Source organism: Neltuma alba, unplaced genomic scaffold (genome assembly GCF_004799145.2).
Source record: "Neltuma alba isolate B1F8T4 unplaced genomic scaffold, ASM479914v2 tig00000105_pilon, whole genome shotgun sequence".
NCBI classification, from domain to species: Eukaryota; Viridiplantae; Streptophyta; class Magnoliopsida; order Fabales; family Fabaceae; genus Neltuma; species Neltuma alba.
In genome coordinates this window covers 806259-827237 of record NW_021631921.1, presented here as the reverse complement: position 1 = coordinate 827237, position 20979 = coordinate 806259, and the positions used below count along the sequence as shown (strand labels likewise).

Below are 20979 nucleotides of genomic sequence, written 5' to 3'. Positions count from 1 at the left end.
AATAGCATAGAAAGATTTCCAGCTCTTGGTACCAGATCTTTGTGGAGTGGGGCTCGATGCTTTTACGAGAAAGCAACAAAAGAAATTTTCTCACAAATGAACCGTTTCAGCGCGTGAGCCTCACGCTTCCTGAGGGCAATCAGCTCAGCTTAAGAAGTGGGACCCGCCGAAATGGGCTCCACTGTTCACACCAAAGATGTCTGCGTTCCTATGTGCGTTTTGCATGGAAGTGGCCATGGACCGAAAGAGAGATTCGTCTCCCTCTTTCTTTATCAGTCTAGTCTCTCTCTCTCTCTCGCGCCCCCCTGTAAATACTCTCTCTCTTTCTCTCTCTAAAATCTATTTCTGTCAATGATTCTCTTACATGCGTCTTCGCTGAAATCCAGGTTGTTGGCGTGCTACTCTGATTCACTGCTGCCTCGGTACGCTGAAATTTCCCCTACTTTATTGAATTCCTTTCTCTAATTCTTTTTCTGTTAACCTTTGGGTTCACTCTAATTCTTGCTTTTGGGGGAATTCGGCCTGTTCTTGCTATCCGAACTGTATCTGAATTTTATTCAACGGGTTGGAATTTCTCGAGGTTTTCCCAGCTTTCGGCTACCGATTTGTGATTGAGTTTTCTGTCCCTTACTCAAAATTGTTCTAATTCTTCTTCAATGCGTGTTTCTGCTTTATTTCATTGCTTACTGCGTCTGCAAGTATTGTGACTCCCATTGGGACTTTACTGTACTTCCTTTTTTCGCCCCCTCTGTGTAATCTCTCCGGACCAAAAACCTGGAGCGCTTGGTTTAATAGGGAGAAGATCCGGTTTTGTCGGTGTGCAGTGATGATCAATCTGATACCTTTTGTAGGTTCGATTCTTGTTCCATGCTTAAGGGAAAAGGAAAAGGAGTGGGTGAAAGTTCGTTTTAAATTTTGTAGCTTTCCTTTGCCTTTTCACTCGGCAGTTTGGATCTTCTTCTTTTTTTTTTTTTTTGGGGGGGGGGGGCTTGATTTTGATTTTAAGTACTAAATTTTCACCCACCCATGTCCAACTAGTTTCTGTATTCTGGTAGTATGAAATACTGGATAATTGGAGCATGCTATCGGATTTCATGCGTTGGTCCTTATGTTTCTTATTTAGGGCTTTTCCAACTATTCTTTTTTCCCTTTTCCTACTCCTTTCTACTCCTTTCTATTCCCCCTTAACCCTCCTCTTTTCCAGATGTTATAGGGTCCACAAAATTGTTTGGAAATTGGTCAGATTCCCCTTTTCTAATGTGATATCTTGAAGATTGGATGGTTTTACTTCAGCGATTTGTGGTGTGATGTTTTCAGTAACTAGGGTTTTCTTCAATGCTATCAGTCTGACACGTTTGGATTGCATGTATCCTGATTAAGATTGATGAAGACATTTCTTGGGTTTGACCATATCATGTCCATTTACCCTTTAATTGTGATGCAGCTGCTTGTTTGTTTTCTTTTAGAATCCTTTATGTGGTTATAAGGGCATTTTTTAATTCTTTTTTCTTTTGGCAATTCTTGACAGGTTATTTCTCTTGTCTGCTATCATATGGTTGATGCCTCATTGCTTCTCTAATATGTTTGATATTGAATTTCTTTTCAGATAGAGGCTTATCTCCCTGCAATTCTATGCAAAGAAAAAGCTGAAGCCAGGTCTGTACTCTGTAGTAATGGGAACCTCAAGCTCTAAAATGGAGGATGATAAGGCACTGCAGCTCTGCCGTGAAAGGAAGAAGTTTGTTAGGCAAGCACTTGATGGCCGATGCTCATTAGCAGCTGCTCATGTTTCGTATGTCCAGTCACTGAAAAATACTGGAACGGCTTTGAGAAAATTCACTGAACCTGAAGCACCAATTGAGTCTTCATTATACACTTCCACTAATGCAACACCAGAGCCACTTGCATTAACTGAGAAGACCTTGTCCCACCTCTCATTCTCTTCACCATCTGCGTCACAGCGAATAGATGCAGCTGAAACCTTCTCTCCAGTGCCCTCTCCTCCTATCTCTAGTAAATTCCAGGCAAATCATATGAAATTTGGCAGCAGCTCTTCTAAAAAAGTTGAAGAAAAACCACCTGAACCCATAATAGGTGTAGTAGCGTCATCAGGTACTCCACAAAGTGCCACGCCACGTTCTACTGGCAGGGCAGATGTGTCAGCATTTGAAGATTCTTCTCTTCCTGCTGCAGATTCACCATGGGATTTCTTTGGTCTTTACCATCCTATTGACCACCAATTTTCTTTTCAAGAAGGGAAAGCCATGTACCAAGATATGGGGAATGCTGATGATATAACACGACTAAGGGAAGAGGAAGGAATTCCTGAGTTGGAAGACGATGAAGAGAAGATCTCTTGCCATGGAAGGGAAGACTCTGAGGAATCTGAAGATGAGTTTGATGAGGAGCCTGCCACAGATACCTTAGTTCGAAGATTTGAAAATCTTAATAATAGAGTTGGTGACAATGTAGATGATGATACTGTACCCACCACAGTCAAGCCTGTGACCAGGGATCAACTTTCTGAAGAACATACAAATGGAGAGAAGAGCAATTCTGCTAGCGTATCACCATTGAAGGCAACATCCACTGAGGCTATCCTTACTAAGGCAATACATAAACCAGTGGAAAAAGAAAATCACAATGAAGATAAAGTTGCTCCTAAGGATTTCCTTTCAAGCATGAAAGAAATTGAAATTCTGTTTGTAAGGGCTTCTGAATCTGGTAAAGAAGTTCCAAGAATGCTTGAAGCAAATAAGTTGCATTTTCGTCCAATGTTCCCTGCAAAAGAAAGTAATTTCTCTCTCCCTAACTCTATCTCCTCACCCCGGACCCCCCAAAAAAACAAAGAAAACTATCTTTTTCGTGCGTTTCTGTTTGTCTTTATCATGTGGGTAATATACATATGATTAGTTTTTATGAACATAATGTTAAAATACAATGGAATTGTTAGTGTGTGACTTTAGCATTGATTATATAAATCAGCTATAGTTTTGTAATTTGGAAATGTGAATATATTTGTATCAACTTATGCTAAAGATTTCAATGGCATTCGCTTTCCCTTTGAAGTTATGCTTTTTGATGAAAAGAATGCGTTTAATATTTTTGTAAGCAGCAACCTGTTAGCATGACTTCTTAAGATAATATCCTACAGATAGTTCCTGTGTAACTTCATTTATCAGATCAAGGTAGATTTACATTACCAAATATCTTCTTTTACTTGTGTTTTAAAAAACATTTGTAGTTCAAGCTTACAGTCACAGGGATATTAAGGTTTTTGAATATATGTATTCCATTACTGCTTTACTCATTTATACCTGAAATGGTCAGTAAACTAATAAGAGATTCCTTTATTTTTGCAGATGGTTCTGTGACATCTTCATTTTGGAAGGCATGTTTCTTGTGTGGTGAAGACCCAAGTCAAGTTACAGAAGGTATTTTTCTCACCTTTTTTGCTTGCAATTTCTCATGAATGGCTGCTTCATCATTCAGATAGTATTCCTTAGGACTTTATACTGCGTATTTTCCATTATAGAAATTATTTATATTCTATTGCTAAACCTAGGTAAATTGGAATTTATTGAAGAAATTATGGGGTGTTCTGGAATCTTCACCATGGCTATACTATCGTATATGTAAGTAGTTTGTAAGGAAATATGAATGATGTTCTTTCTTTTCAACTTTTTGTTATTTAGTGTTATAAAAACATATTTTTCATCTTTCTCTTCTTTTTGAGTATAATAAAGTAGCATTTTCTTCTCATTCTCCAGACTATTAGTGAAAGTATAACTCACTTTGGATAACGTTGATCTATATAGAACATGTGTAAGGAACTTTCCTTTTTGGTCTTGCGTTGTAAAAGTGTCCACTTTTAAGAATTCATAATAAAGGCATATGTTGTATTTTCTTAAATCATTTTTCCCTTGATTTCCATTTAGAGATCTTCTGGTTTATTTAAGTTACTCTAGTTTGGTGACTTTATCTAAGTAAAGAAAAAAAGGAAAATACATTGAAAATTAAATTAATTGGATCTTTTTTAAATGTTCTAACATTGCTGCCATTGATTTAGCATTGGAGAGATTACTGAGAGTTAAGTAATATCTGTTTCTGGATTTCAATATTTAATTCTCTCATTTTATCTTCCCAGAACCTGCTCAAAACTCGGTTAAGTACTTAACATGGCATAGGACAACATCATCTAGATCCTCTTCATCTAGGAATCCTTTAGGAGCAAACTCAAAAGATGATATGGAGGACGTCACAAGTAATCTCTTTGATAATTTTTGTATGAATTCTGGAAGTCACGCGTCAACCTTGGATAGACTATATGCATGGGAAAGGAAGCTTTTTGACGAAGTGAAGGTATTTGTGTGTATTTTATGTTTTCAGCAATTATTGTGTTCGTTTTATTTTCTGTATGGTACATTCTGGTAATAGAGTGTTGTGAAGTGTGGTTCTAGATCTTAAACTAGGGCCTGAAGTTCTCTCTTCAAAACCTTTAATTGGCTTAAGCGTTGACAAGCAATACCTTGAAGAGCAGCTATCGGAGTTAGGCTTAAGAGAGCCTCCTATCTACCTAGTCAAATACTGGACTGAAAAAAGAAGCTTATATGATTGTTATTTTTTTAAAGGAAAACATTACATTCTGCACAATAACAGACACCATGTGTTTCTCAGTTGAAAAGTTAGGTTCTTTTTTTTTTTTTAAGAAGGCATCTCATTTCTCTACTTTTAAAAAGGAAAAGTTGTCAACAGAAGTCCAAAGCAGGTAACGAAGTCAGAACAATGTATGGTTAATGCATTTAAAGAAGGCATCTTATTCTTCATTTTCTCCCCTTCGTCTTGTCTTTCCATGTTCCCCTATTCTTGAGTATTACTCTCTCCAGTCCCATATACAGGCTGTCTTTTAAAATACTTTCATGGTCCCAAATATAAGTCGCTTTGCAAATGTTTGTGGAGCATTAATTGCTTTATTCCAAATATTCCCTTCTCAATTTCCAGTGAGGGAATAGAGACATGTTTTTCAAATTTGCGGCATTTGCAGGGGTAAAGATAGAAATCAAAGCAATTTTTACACAATTTTAGTTATGCAGCTAACTTATTATTATTATTTTTTTTTCCCAAAAAATTCCAGTGAAGTAGTTAAAAGTGCTTTATATTAGGGATCAGAGGAAATAACTTTAATTTCTATCCAAGCGTCGGAGTTATATATATCATTTTCTGGTGGTTACTTGATATGGTGATAGAGTATGAGTGACCATTTCCTTTTCTTTTCTGTTGTTTCTCTTTCCCTTTTTTTTTTTGGGCGAGTCTGCTTTACTGGCAAGATTGTGTTATAGACTTCAGTTTCTCAGTTTTGAGTAGGTTTTGGATTCCAAGCATCACTTCCCAGATTGCACTGTACATTACAATATTTTTCCTGAAGATTTTGTATCTGTTGGTAAGCAAATAATCTGAAATGGCACTACTTTCTTTTCAACCTGTTGCTGGCCTTTCTAATTTTATATTTTAAAAAAAGAAGAAGAAGAGAAATGGCTCAACTTCCGGTCTTTTACATCTCTACAGAATTCCACGCTCCTTGGCCATTCCCAAACCTCTGAAATGCATAGTTTGACCTTCTCCAAAATTTATGGGCTAGCTTATTTCTTAACAAAATGGAGAAAGTGAGGATTGGCCAAGGGGAAGACTTTATTTTTTAAACTGAACAAGAAATTTCAAGAAGGTTCATCTGTTTTAAGCTTATAGGTAGATTAACATTTTTCTGACGTATAAAATTTTCATATAGTTAATGCAACTGGAAAGCAAGGTTTTCTGGTAAATTTCTGTAAAAAAATTTCCAAATGTGTGAGGACTCCATCCTGCCAATCTTTTACTTGAGAAATCTGCGTGATATTCCTCTCATCTTATTCTAATGAAAGGCTTTTCATTGCACTCTCCTTCTCTCTCTCTCTCTCTCTCCCTCATATGCTTCAACACTTCTATCAAGTTCGCTTTTTATAGACAAATGCTTGGTGAATTCTATATGTTAATATCTGTAATCAATAACGCAAATATATCATGCTAAGCCACGGAGATGAGCACCCGGACAGCTTTCTGCTTTTAAACCATGTAAAAACAGGGGATGAAGTGATTGTGTCACTTTTACTGACTTATATGCCTCCCTTTTGCCTCCCCCTGGTAGGAAACCTATGAAAGCCCTATCCCAAACTAAAGCAGAGGGAGGCTAGTTGATTGTACATAACATGGTTTGCAAATAAAATTAGATGGGCTCATATAGTGGCCTAACAGCTCCAGAAAGATTTCTAAGACTCGATCAATGTAAACAATGCTACTTTCATTTTGATATTACAACATTCTTGGAGATGCTTCTAGTACTAACCTAATTTTGAGAAGCGAAACAAATTATCCTTTCTCATTGCAGCATCAACATTTTTGCTGTGTTGATGTTGCCTCCTAATATTTTGACTTGCTTGTCGGAGAGATCTCAGTAATATGTTGTTTAAATTTTGTCTCAAGCTTCTTCTGGGTATTTGGCACAGCTATTGAACCGTGTATGCATTGAGCATTACTATGGTATGTTGCTTGCCTATTTGGAGTTGGGCTGAAATCTAAATAATCAGATGATAAGTGCAGCTGCATGTTGATTATCATGCATTTGATGGAGCAGACTGGATCAGATCTTGAAAAGTTGTTTGATGTGGATTTTCTAAACATATTAGCAAGTGTGAGCTGGAGATCAAACTAACATTTCCAATGGGCGTTTCAGGCGAGTGGGTTGGTGAGAAAGGAATATGACACGAAGTGCAAAACCTTGAGACACATGGAATCAAAAGGAGAAAAGACTGCTACAATTGATAAAACGCGTGCTACAGTCAAGGATCTACATTCAAGAATTAGAGTTGCAATTCACCGGATAGACTCTATATCAACGAGGATTGAGGAACTAAGGGACAAAGAGCTTCAGCCACAACTTGAGGAGTTGATTGAAGGGTATGACTCTGGTTTCTTTTTGGTCAGAGGGCATGTTTCATGCCGTCATGAATTGGCTTTATGATGCATTATATATTTAGATTTGATAATAACATTTGTAAGAACTGTGCCGTAAGCCTTTTTGTCAGAAAATATTTTGATAAAGGCTACGAATTATCAAATGCAAACTTAATCAAAAGCTTAAAAAGGCCGCGTACTGAAATTGTATGCTATTAATTTTTGATCATCCAGCTGAAAATTTAAAATACGATGTTTATAAGCTCATTGTCAGTTTTAATTGTGAGATAAAATGAAAAATAGGCCAACACTTTAACGTAATTCTGGTGTGAGAGACTAGTTTCCGCATTTTCCTTTCCCAGTTGCCGCAATTAATAGCTTTTTATTACTCTTTGCTCTTCAAGGTCAGAAGGAAAATTCTGCATGGGGTCCAGAGTTCTGCTCTAGGGAGAAGATCACTGCTGACTTTTCTTTAAGAGTGAAGAGTGAAGATGTCTAAACGTGTCTGCATAATGTATATTTGATGCAACACACACTCGCACACACTGAGCAATGGTTGCAAACAGGATAGGATGTAAGGAGTAAGATAGAAACAAAGGAGGGGGAAAGAGAGACGAATTGAATGATGAGGGAAGACACAGCCTAGAACTCTGAGGGGGGAAAGAGAAAAGTGAATTCTCATAGGCAGCAAATTGTCATTCATCTGCAATTATGAATGATATTAAATTGCAGGCTTTGTAACATACTGATGCAGTATTTCTGATCTTCTCATATTATTTGGATAACTAGGATAAAATAGGCTACTCATGTCACGAGATATACTGTTTATATATATATATATATATTGTATCTTTAATTTAAACTTCTTGCTTGTGCTCTAACTGTTACTTCACTTTGATGGCAGGTTAAATCGGATGTGGGAAGTGATGTTCGAATGCCACAAGCGTCAGTTTCAGATCATATCAGCAGCCTATAACAATAATCATGCTAGAACGACCATGCAATCTGAGTTACGGAGGCAGATAACTGCCTATCTTGAAAATGAACTCCGCTCTCTGTCATCAAGTTTTGCCAAGTGATTGAGGCTCAAAAGTCTTATCTTGAGTCCATAAATGGATGGCTTTGCAAATGTGTTCTGCTTAAAGAAAAATCATCCAAGAGAAAAAGAAGGTATCAAACTCCCCCACTGAGAAAAGTTTTGGCCCTCCTATATATGCCACCTGTGGTTTCTGGCTGGAAAAGCTCAAGGAATTACCTACCAAGGATGTTACAGATTCTATAAAGAGTTTAGCGGGTGAAACTGCCCGGTTTTTGCCACGTCAAGGAGAACCATAGAAAAGGAGTAAATCATCCTCATACAACAACTTGGAAGGCTGATATTGGTAGTGAGTCTCAAGACAATTTATTAGGAGATGATGCTTCAGAGGACTGGGTATCAGGTTTTGATAGGTTTCGAGCAAGTTTGATCAGATTTCTTGGCCAGTTAAATAATTTTGCTGGGTGTTGTGTTAAGATGCATGCCGAACTTCAACAAGCGATTCATGATGCTAAAATTCATTACTGTCGACGTAATTCCATGTCTCAAGATGGCCATTTGAATTCTCAACCTCAAGACAACCAATCGAAGGCACAATCTGAAGCTGTCTAATCACAAGAAAAAATCTTTTATGACATGAGAAAACTTGCATGACAATTCTGTCGAACACGTGAATGAACTTTACTTTCAGACGCCAGTCCATTGGAGGTGGCATTTTTACGTGGAGTGATGGAAGGTAAGAAATAAAGATGCTGGTTGGGTTTGCTTGCTTTCCTCCTATAACAATAAAACGGAACCAATAGATACTGCATTGAGGAGTTCATGATAGATAAGAGTGAAGAGGCATGCATGCAAAGAGACAGAACTTGTATAGTGCCAATTTTGTACAGAATGAACTATCATATCGGTAAGATGCATGTTTCATCAATTTGGTCTCCAGAAAAATAATTATCATTTAATTTATTTTCCTTTTTTGTGTGGGGGGAACAAAGGAGCTCATCAATATAGTCATGCTGTGATTTAAATGGACTGTTGACCATAATCATAGCAAGACCATATTGAGTTTATTTTAAAATTTTTTAGTCGTATATGATGTTGCTTATTTCTGAAAATTAAATTGATGACACAAGTTTCTTCTAGGCCTTCAATGGTAGTTTAATTCATTTTGTAAACAGAGGATGCTAGGCAGGACTTCCACTCATTGTTTGTTCATTCATGTATGTATATGCTTGCAAACCACGGGGACTGGAATTCCTTAAATTTGCTCAGATCTTAATACATGTTACATTTCTGGTTCCTGGTTTCGGTTCAACTTCCAATTATATGTGTTTGCATTAAGATAGCTGGCTGTGAATCAGTATCCTTGTGAACCGAACTTCGAAAATGCTCTGTCGGATAGAGAATTGCTTGGAACACATCCTTTTATCCAGCTTCCTTAGGGATACTGGGTGATTTTATTTGGGAAAGTGGAGTGTTGGGTAAGGAATATAACTGCTAACAGGTCTCGTTCTATGCAAACTGTCGGAGGGTAACGTGTAAGTTACTACTCTCTACGGACATGTGAGAGTTATTAGAAAATTTTATTTTGATCATAAAAATAAAATTTAAGTATTCACTATAATCTAAATTTATATTTTTTTATGTGTACTGCGTATTTTAAGAGTGTTAAAATTAGTATTTTGGGAATAACGAGCATACTAATTTTTTTAACTTAATCAGTTTTTTTAAAATCTCTATAAATCGGTTATATAACTCTTATATTAAGAGCCGGTGAAAGTATGTATTGTACAAGTGCCTATCCTATATTTTTCAAAATTAGAAGTATGGATATATCATATATGTATCATGATCGATTCAGTATAGTTTCTGTACAGCATGTGTCAACTTCTTACTTCACATTGAGAGTGCGGCACTTTTATAAAATTAATAATAAGAAAGCGACTTTAATTTTAAAAAAAATCGAGAAAGCGACTATTTCCAGGGGGGAAAAAAAGTGAGTCAGTCAATAAGTTTTATCTCTTAATCTTGCATTCGTTATTTTTTATATCAAACTATTAGGAACTAATGGAAATAGGCATTGTCACCACTCAGCCAATAGAATCCATTTTCATATATTTTCGCGAGTTTTTCCACAACTAGTTGTCTTTTAGTCAATATCTTTTGGAATTATGACAGTGACGAGGAGTTTAATTTGCTAAATGAAGTGTTGACTTCAATTACATTTCATGCCTCCTCTCCATGCTCATATTCGATCAATAAACTATTTGAGAAAATTAGGGCTATATGCATGGTTTTTGTCGCTTTGCCCATAACCAAAAGCGCTGAAATTGTACTGGTATGCCAAAATAATAGTAATTCAGAAATGTACTAAGAAGAACAGGAAACAATCATAGCTTGTATTCTATACTGATTGTGCAGATACTCCCAAAGATAAGAAGACAGCAGAGGCTCCTTCAATTTATATGATATCTTCCAATCAAAGTATCATAAGCCCACTTTATAGGCAAGGATCACCTTTCCTTTCCTTTTGTGTTCTTTTTCCTCATGTTCCTTCTTCAACCTCTCCAGCAACAATGAGTTGTATAAAAAGGATTAGTCTTTAAGAATATAGACTGGAAAACCAAGAACCATTATAATAGTTAATGGGTGAGCATCAACCTTTTCTTTCTTGTTATGTTCTTTTTCCTCATGGTCTTTCTTCAACCTCTCCTGTGATTATCCATTGTACAAAATGAATCAGTTTTCCCAAAATAAAGCTTGGAAAACTAAGAACCATTATCACAGTATAAAGGTGAGCCTTGACCTTTAATATGGTTCAGGAGATGTTTTGCTGTGCAACTTGACCATAATTGAGTAGTTCAGTGAAATGTTGATGATACAGTTCAGAAATGTAGTTCCAAGAGAATGTGCATAACCGGTGGCTAAAATGTACCAAGTTTGCATAACCAATAGCTAAAATGTACTAAGTTCAGCAGCTAATTACACACATGTGCAAGTGAAATATTCTCTAACAACTCAAGGTTTCAAGATTCAATATGTATTCAGCTTAATGAACGTTGCAAGAGGCAAAATCAACTCCCCCAATTAATCAAACTCACTTATGAGCAAGCAAGTATCAGTCAATTCAAGCTCAAATGAACTGAGTTAAAACCAAGCAAGGGAATGATTTTTTTTTTTTTTTTTCCCCGGTTTCAGCAAGTTCGAATCAGTGAATATCCATTGGTTAAACAAAGTTGGAAGACATGGAGATAGATCAAACTTCAAAATGCAGCGCCAGCCAGCAAACATAGTCAGCAACTCAGAAATATGATTCACACAGCCATCATGTTGGGAAATTGAAATGAGTCTTAGCTGGTCAGAACAGAATTTAGGGACATATTTCACAAGTATTTCTAGTTCATGAACAATTGCATGGGCAAGCCAGAGGAGCACTCAGTAACTGCGAGATTAGGATACTAGTATTCAAATGTTCAAATTTCAACAAGGTGTAGGAACAAGAGTCCTTATAAAAAAGAATCATAATTGAGGGTAACTCAGCTTTCAGACTCAACAATTTCATAGGGCCAAAGTTCAGAGTAACAGCATTAGAACCCAAAGTTCAGTAGTTATTCAGTAAACAAGAACCAGGGAGGAGAAAATTCACAGAACTCATTGAAACGCAAAGTTCAGACAGTGCATTCAAAGCACACAAAATTCACTCAAGAGTCAGCTTATGAATCAGACTTGATAAATACTAACAGTATTTGACTTTAGATTTATGGGCGGGACACATTGAAAGAAAAAATGAAATTTCTCCAATTAACAGCAGTGCGCACACAGTTTTCCCAGGTAAAAGTTGCTTAATTCCAAAATTCAGTCAGTAACAGCTTTGTGACAGTAAACCACAGTAGTAATCAGAACTATGAGTCCCAAGCAACGCAAATCACACAACTCGATGATTCAATGGCAGCCAAGATATCAACTTAAATGACAACAACCGTATCTCTTCAACCACAAACTACAATCCACAGTTAAATATTTTAAAACAACACTTGCAACAGCAACAAAGTTATGACAACAATGGGTCCGGTATAGCACTTTTAACGACAAAAATGCCACAATCATAGCGACTATATCAACTCAAGTGACAACAAACCAAAATTATGACAGTGAATGAAGTTCAAGCAACACAAAACCAGTTTGTGATAGAGCTCTACCTTGTACTTGGGGTTCTTTCACTCTATTTCACAACAATAAGCTAGTTCACAAAACCAAGGCCAATAGAGGAAAGAAATCGAGCAAGTTCAAAAGCATGAGTGTTACAATTTAATTAACCAAAACCTTCAAATGCATCACGATCCATAGAATACCTTGATACGAGGAAATTAATCAAAGTACTCTATTTAAACAAGGTGTGTAAAGCATAGAAGGCCACTCAAGGATACAATTGTTTCACTCATCTCACCTTGCATTTGGGTTTTTTCACTCCATTCACCTAGCCTAACCCCTATCATAGGCTTGTAATGCTTCTTATATCTCCACCACCCTCATATCCCTTCTTTACTATTCTAAACACCCAATAATTTCTAGAAATTAATCCTTCATAATTTATATTTTAGAAGAATTTTCTTCCGCAATTAAATTCTTTGCCTTATAAAATAATTTATCTAAAATTTTAAATACTTTCTTGAATTTTGCAAAAAAAAAAAAAGGCATTGATTCTATAAATTAATCCTTAATATTTTATAGGGTTTTCTTTCTCAATTAGCCTATTTAACTTATGAAATAATTATTCTAAAACTTTCATCTCAAAAATTAGTTTCTAACTATTTTTCCTTGAAAAATATAGCCCCTTTAAATCCAGAAATTAGCTTTAAAATTACTTAATTCCTTTTTGGCAAAATAAAATTTTTCATAAATTTTGTTAAATACTCAAGATAATAATTACATAATTTTTTCAAATTTTATTATCAATTAAATAATTTTAGTAATTTTTTTCTTTTTTTTCCATTTGAATTAAGCTTTTCTGCCATTAAATTATCTTTAAAGCTCTAATTCTTAAAATAATTCTTTTAAACAATTTTTATTCAAACCTTAGTTTCCTACTTTGTGAGAACTTCAATCTTATACATTTAATCTAGACATCCTACACGCCTCATTTGGTACCAAATATTGACAATGAAGGATAGAGACTATGGTTGTAATTGAAAGAAATCATTAAAAAAGTTTTGAAAAAATTGTAAATAAAGACCCCCCAATATATAAAATGGCAATCAGGGACCCTAAATTTGAGAAACTGCTCACAAAGACCCGGTCCCAATTTGTAATTACGAAATCATGGTCAAATTACCAAAATACCCCTCTTTATTTATTTTTTTAAAAAAGAACACCACTGCCTCGCCGGAATCCGGCCGCCGGTGCCAGAGCTCCGCCACCCCGGCTACTAGCCGCCGAAGCTCCGATGCCGGCGGCCGGATTCCGGCCATTGCCGGTGGCCTTCCTTTATTTTTTTTTGAAACTTTTTTTTTTTTTAATTGGGAGGAAGTGAGGTTGGGGGGATTTGATCCCCCAACCTAATGCTTCCCAAAATTAAGAATGACCATCGAGCCAACAAATTTTTGCTAACATTATAATACAAAAAAAATATAAGTTAACTCATTTACTCTTGTTCCAGGTGATAACAACAATACATTTAGAAATAACAAGTTCTGATTGTAAAATAACATGTGTGGAATGAAAATTTAACAATATGTTTTTTTTATAACAACAAATTTTGTTGCAGGTGATAACAACAATACATTTGAAAATAACAAGTTCTGATTATAAAATAACAAGTCTGGAATTAAAATTTAACAACACGTTTTTTTTATAACAACACACTCTGTTTCAGGTGATAACAACAATATATTTGGAAATAACAAGTTTTGATTATAAAAAAAACGTGTTGTTAAATTTTAATCCCAAACTTGTTATTTTATAATCAGAATTTGTTATTTTCAAATGTATTGTTGTTATCACCTGCAACAAAATTTGTTGTTATAAAAAAAACATATTGTTAAATTTTCATTCCAGACGTGTTATTTTACAATCAGATCTTGTTATTTCTAAATGTATTGTTGTTATCACTTGGAACAAGAGTAAATGAGTTAACTTATTTTTTTTTTTGTATTATAATGTTAGCAAAAATTTGTTGACTCGATGGTCATTCTTAATTTTGGGAAGCATTAGGTTGGGGGATCAAATCCCCCCAACCTCACTTCCCCCCAATTTAAAAAAAAAAAAACAGTTTAAAAAACAAAACAAAAAAAGGCCGCCAGCAATGGCCGGAATCCGGCCGCCGGCATCGGAGCTCCAGTGGCTAGCAGCCAGGGTGGCGGAGCTCCGGTGCCGGCGATCGGATTCTAGCAAGGCAGTGGTGTTCTTTTCAAAAAAAAAAATTAAAGAGGGGTATTTTGGTAATTTGGTCATGATTTCATAATTGCAAATTAGAACCGGGTCCTTGTGAGCAATTTCTCAAATTCAGGGTCCTTGAATGCTATTTTATATATTGGGGGTCTTTATTTACAATTTTTCCAAAAGTTTTTAGTACAAGTAATTGCTTGTTATAAGGGATTAGGCAAACCTATAAAGGTAGAGTTGGGAAATACTACTTCCCCCATGTTATGCCTTAATCTCATATGCATGGATTTTTTTAATCCCATATAATAAGTAATCTTTCATATTAAATATTTTTTTTAGTAAATTTTTTTCAATCTCAATTTCAATTCTAATCCTTATTTCTCATTTTAATGTTTCGTATCAAATGGTAGTTACAAGTTTTAACTACCGTTCATCTTCATCTTCTTATCTCAAACTGTTAAGTTGAAAGCTCGCTTCAAGCTCTCATATTCGAATATTCTCCTCCCATCTTTCAGCTCTACACTGCTGGTGCAGTATTAACGCACCCATATATCAGCCGCTATCAATTCAAATTGGGTGGGGGTGGGGGTGGGGGTGGGGGTGGGGGGGAAGAGAGAGAGGGAAAATCGCAAAAAAAAAAAAAAAACTGCTAAAATAGAAAAATTTTAAATAAGGATTTATTACAAGATTAGTATGGGTTTTGATAACAATTTGTAAATAGGTCTTTGTGTGCAATTTTTTAATTTTTAGCGTGTTTTTTTTTTTGCAATTTTCTCAAAAAAATGTGATTTTAAATATCATTATATTCAGTTACTTCATTCTAATTTTCCTTATAAACATCTTACGAGTAATTATCTAAAATCACACTGCCTTTGGTTCTTAATATTATTTCCGGTCCTAATTATAAAATCTTGTTTATAATCTATAAGCTAAATCTAATAATTAAGACAGGACGTAGTATAGGAGATAATTAACTAATTTGAATGGATTAAAAAAATTAATTAAATTAATTAATTATAATAAATAGTATTGTCTTTCATAAAATACCATTATTAACATATTTTTGTTAGAACTATTATCCAAAAAAACTTCTAAAAACCAGATTGAACGTGAAATTAACTCTTATATCAAGAAAGAGATATAATATTTGTTTAATGCTAATTCATATGGGTACCCAATCTTATTCAAGAGAAATTGAATCTTTTCACCCGACTCCGACACAGCCCCTAACAATTTATGTTTGAAAGATGCAAATTTTAAAATTCTAAAATTTAAAACCTTGATCCATAAATTCTGAAATTATATCCCAGGATCTTCCGTCTGCAATAAATTCCAAATATTGATGAATCAGCAAATTGTAGACTTTTTCCTTTGATGCTTTCATTATTAGTTTGACTTTGTAATACACCGTCCGATTGCTACTGTCATAGGCTCCTAGCATCACTTTTTTTTTTTTGTCCTCTCTTGACTTTTCTGTGTTTAAATAAATTAAATTAACTATAATTAAATAACACAAGCATTGTACATATATTTAAAGGCATCATCATTTTATTTGTCTGCTTTTATGTGAACTCATTCGAGTCTTTTGACTAATGTACCACAGGCATTAGTACACACATGTAAGTCATTAGATTGTAATTAACTATTGATTACTTTACTTATAAAAAATAACACTATTGATTACATTAATGTTAATATTATTATTACTATGGAAAAAAAATAATTATTAATATTATTATATTTGTTGGCAAATTTCCCGGCCATGAATAATTTTTGGTCATACAACTTGGTATGTCTGGTTAGGTACAAGAGAATAGATTGCTTACAAGTTAACTCAACCTTCCATTTTAGTCAGAGAATGTACATGTAATTCCAACTATCCAAACATGACTCAGCAACTTGTAGACTTTCTCCTCATTTTGCCCAATCTTAGACTCGTTAATATAGACATCCAGCTGCCAAACACTAATCTTTGCTTCTACTTTGAAAAAAAAAAAGAACATAAGATTATAATGTGATAAGAGAAATTGGTAAAAAAAAAATGCCGTTCACATTTCATATCACAAAAAACATATGTCAGAATTTGTGGAACCTAATTCATTTAAACTTCTTATAATATTACAAAATGAATGAACTTTTGTATGTCCGCAAATATATGTTTGTTTTCTTTTCTCAAATCAAATTTCCATAGGAAAAATGGAAAACACAAAAACACCTCCGAATATACAAATCTCAATGATCGCAAAATGTCTTAATCATTGTGAATATTTAAAAACTCGTATGAGGTTAAATTTTGTAGCGAAATCATCTTAATGTCTTTAGTTTGAAAAAACAAAATAATAATCTTAGTTTAGTGCATGTTTGACATTACGTATATAAGTATTTAAAAGCACGTTTCACTACCATTAATTAGAATTAAAAAGCTGTTTATCAAATGACAACAATAATAGTGACAATTAATTTTACTGAAATTTCTACCAAATATCAATGACAACAATAATTTAATAAAGAATAACTAGTGATGATAACATCTAAGATGGTGACCACTAATGGTTAGATCATTTAACAAAAAAACAACTAATTTCAAACTCTCTTGTTGAAATGGTAAATAGTTTTATTCTCGTAAAAAGAAAAACATAAGTTCAAATATCTGAAAACGTACTTGTTAGAAAAACTTTAACATTAATACTTCTGACTCAACAGAAATAAGTCTCATATTTTATAAGAATTAAGATATTTTAAAGAACCATTTTAAGATTATTATATTTTAATAGTGCTTATATATATTTCTTCCAAATAATTTCTATCCTCTTCAATCTGGGAGAATTCATTCACATTCCTCATGAAATATGGAGCAAGTGAACTAAACCTTAGGATTTGACAATAAATGCAGGAAATTATTTTATTGGAAGTGTTTTCTCGGTTAGATTTGGAAGGATGATATTAAACTATTATTTTTATTTTTATGTGTTCTTTAAAAAAATATTACTCCTCCAATTCTTAATATAAGACCCATTTAACTAATTTGATCAGATTAAAAAAAATTAGGTAAGTTAGTTAATTATAAGAAAAGTGACACATTTTTTTTAAAACACCATAATCATCTTTCTTAGTACCCCTCTCCCTTTTCTACTTGATTATAGTTGAGGGAGCATCCATAAGAGTAATTTAGAGAAAATTGATAAATATGAAAAATGAGTCTTATATTTAGAACCAAAATCAACTCAAGAATTGAGTCTTATAGTAGGATCGGAAGAGTATTAAAATAAGAGCATTTTGGTGAACTCTACTCCAACCATCCATATATAAACCAATTAATATACGAAGGAAAATTAAAAACCAAGGAGGAAGAAATCACAATCACAATGAACCAAATCAAGCGTGATGAACGATCATCATCAAATGTATTATTCTATCCCGAATAATATATTTATAAGATCTATGTGCAAATAATAATAATATAACAACCTATGAAGCAACAAATATAATGCCAAACACGTAATCCCCAAAACGAGTTCATCCTATCCCTATACCCAAGCAGCTCCTTCCACAGAATATTTTCTCATAATCACCATAGATCAACGCCGTAATCACAGTCCTTTGAAACCACCTTAGCGTTCGCCGTTAGATTGTCTACCGTTACATCACAGTCAACTTTAACAGTAATCTTCCATGTCTTAACGGAACCCAGCTTGATCTTCACCGGCGCTCTCAGTTTCAACGTTAACGGCACGCTCCGTTTGCTCTGTGCATTCACTAAAGCCCTCGCATCGGTAGTCGTCAGCTCAATGTTGGATCCTTTTAACACCGTTTGAAACACCGTGACGTTATTTGACGGCTGGTAAAACGCCGGCAAGGCGCCGTTACAGAGCATCACTTTCTTGTAGTACACTTCCACAGAGCTATCCTTCTCGTAGTAAATCCCGATCTTCTTGTTTGGGTTATCGGCGCGAACGGCGACGTCGAACTCCGGTGAGATCGCCGATGACGAGGCTGCTAACGATGTGAGGTTTACTCCTTTGACGGCAATGCTGTTGATTGTGTAGTCCGGTGCCTTCGGACGGAAAACGAGGTATAGAACGCCGGCGGCGATACCGAGTAGGACGATGAGGATGAAGATGAGACCGATCAGCCAGCAGAGGCAGCAGCAGCAAGAACCGCGGCGGTTCTTCCGGCGAGCGTAGTGGCTCTGGCGGCGAGCATTCTCCGACGGAGGAACGCGGTAGACTTGGTCCTTGGGTATCTGGATGACGTAGGTTCCAGCCTGTGGAGGCGGAACAGGCTTCGCCGGCCCCGGCGGAGAAGGTTTCCTGGGGACGCCGCGCTCCGGAGAAGATGTGGGCTGGGATTCGCCGGAAACGGGAGGTGAGTCGCGCGGATGAACTCGGTCAGCCATTGAGTAAGTCAGGGACGACGAGTGAGGATGAGAGAATTTGAAAGGTCTGAAAGAGAAAGAGAGTAAATCAATGTGTGATCTGATCAAATGGAAGAGGGGTGAGCACTATAAAGAGAAGAAACCGCGTGACGCCGGGACCGGGGGAACACGAAGTAATATCATATGCGTGATAGGGGTAAATGTGGAATGTGAAAATAAAGAATTTTTTAGTGAAATTGCAAAAATTTCCATAAAATTAAAAATTTTACAAGAATATCTTTTTAAATATAACTTATTTTTCTATTTTGACACATTGATGATAACTTATTTTATTAATTTTGATAAAATAAAAAAGAGAGAGTTAGTTTTAAATGTTAGTTTTCAAAGCTGGTTGATTTGGGAGAATTATTTGTTCCTTTCATTGTCATGTTTGTGAGGTGCACGTTATGACTTATGAGTTATGAGGCTATATCCGTACGATGGCCTTGTCATTGCATTTAAAAATAAGAATTTATAAATAATTATCATTCTGTTTCTTATTATAAGAATTTTTTAACTAAATTATACGGTTTAAAAAAAAACAGTCAAATATATCCCTATATCTAAATGGGTAAATGTGAGAGAGTAATAGTGATATAAATGAAAAAAAACAGAATATATTAAATATATTAAACTAGAGGTAAAATAGATAATAATGTATTAAATGTTCAGACAAACTCAAAAAGAATCTTATAAAAAAGGACAAACCTATTCAAAAAATTAGATCTTACAATAAGGGACAGAAGGAGTATTAATTTTAAAATTTTCCATATAATCAGTAAAACAATCCTCGAAGTCTTCCTTTTAATTTTGACATTAAAATTTGTGACAGTTTTGCTTCCTAAAATTAAATTAATATATATAATAAAATATTTTCGCCCAGATAAAATTAAGAACAGTGAAAAAAAATCGAGTAAGATGTTTTACAATCATACAACAATAAATGTGAAAAAATATTTATAGGTAAAACTAGTAAACTTGTGTATAAAATTTACTTTATCTTCAGTGTTAATGATTTTTTTTCCATCTTATTTCCCATTTTTCCTATGAACAATCAATTTGTGACTGCAAAAGGAATAAATCCAAAGAATGTATAACAATTAATAATCGCAGTTATGAAAATGCTTTGAAAAGAAAAATTCATGTATCCAGGAAAAAATCTTATTAATGAAAAAAGGACACAAAATTAGGAGAGAGAAACTCACATGAATGATTGAGATTGAGAGCTCTGAAGAAAGGCTTGAGAGAGAAAAAAGAGAAGTGAAGAGAAGAGAGGGAGAGTTTGTGTATTTATAGAGGCCGGAGGCAGACAACACAACAACATAAGGAAGACAAATGCAATGTGCAATTATTAGCAAAGAATAAAAAATAAAACAAATTCTCAACTACTAAGCTCATTCTTAAAAGAAAAAGGCTTAAGCAAGTAGGTTATATTTAATAGAAGGAATTTGGTAAATCTAGATTCAAAATTTTGATGGAAGAAATGTTTATATTTAGTTTAAACAAGTTTCTAATAAGAAATATTTGTACTCAATAAAAATTTAAATTAGACAGACTATGAGAGTCTCTTATAAATAAGAATAGGTGCTTCATAATAATTTTTTTTGCAAGGCATACATATTCTTTTTTTTTTAAAACAATCATGTTCGAGACACTGTCAAACACAAAATATAAACTATATAATAAATTTTCTTATATATAAGACAAGTGAGAGTACCTTGGATATTGGGCTTTGATTAATTTGGATTAAGTAGAAAATATATTATTATAAAGCTTTTCTATATAATTACAAGACTGATTTAAGACCCAATTGATTTTAAAACTAAACTTAAACTAACTATTATTAATGATTATTTGTATTTTATATAAACTATTACTGTGTCTCATTTGATTGCAACATGCAACACAGGATAGGAAGTTAGGAACAATGTTTTTACAATATAAAAAAATAAAGATATGTAGTATTAATTATAGTTATAGTATGCTTATTCAACAATACTTATTTGTTATGCATTTTATTAGAAATACAAGAGACATATTTTATTTGCAAAATAGAACTTCTAATCTGATTTACTTTACCACTGGCTATTGAAATGTTCCATTGATATGGAGTTTAATATTCTTGAAAATTTTGTACAATGAATTTAATATATATATATCCCTT

At 34.3% G+C, this 20979-nt stretch overlaps 1 protein-coding gene and 1 pseudogene across 1 annotated transcript; one reads left to right on the top strand and one right to left on the bottom strand.

Moving 5' to 3' along the window:
• Positions 1–293: 293 nt before the first annotated feature.
• On the top strand, positions 294–9342 carry LOC114744713 (nitrate regulatory gene2 protein-like; annotated as a pseudogene).
• Positions 9343–17705: 8363 nt separating this feature from the next.
• LOC114743433 (NDR1/HIN1-like protein 13) lies at positions 17706–18874 on the bottom strand. Its single transcript, XM_028931677.1, has one exon. The coding sequence runs from the start codon at positions 18795–18797 to the stop codon at positions 17970–17972; it is 828 nt and encodes a 275-aa protein (XP_028787510.1). The 5' UTR covers positions 18798–18874; the 3' UTR covers positions 17706–17969.
• Between the last annotated feature and the right edge of the window lie 2105 nt (positions 18875–20979).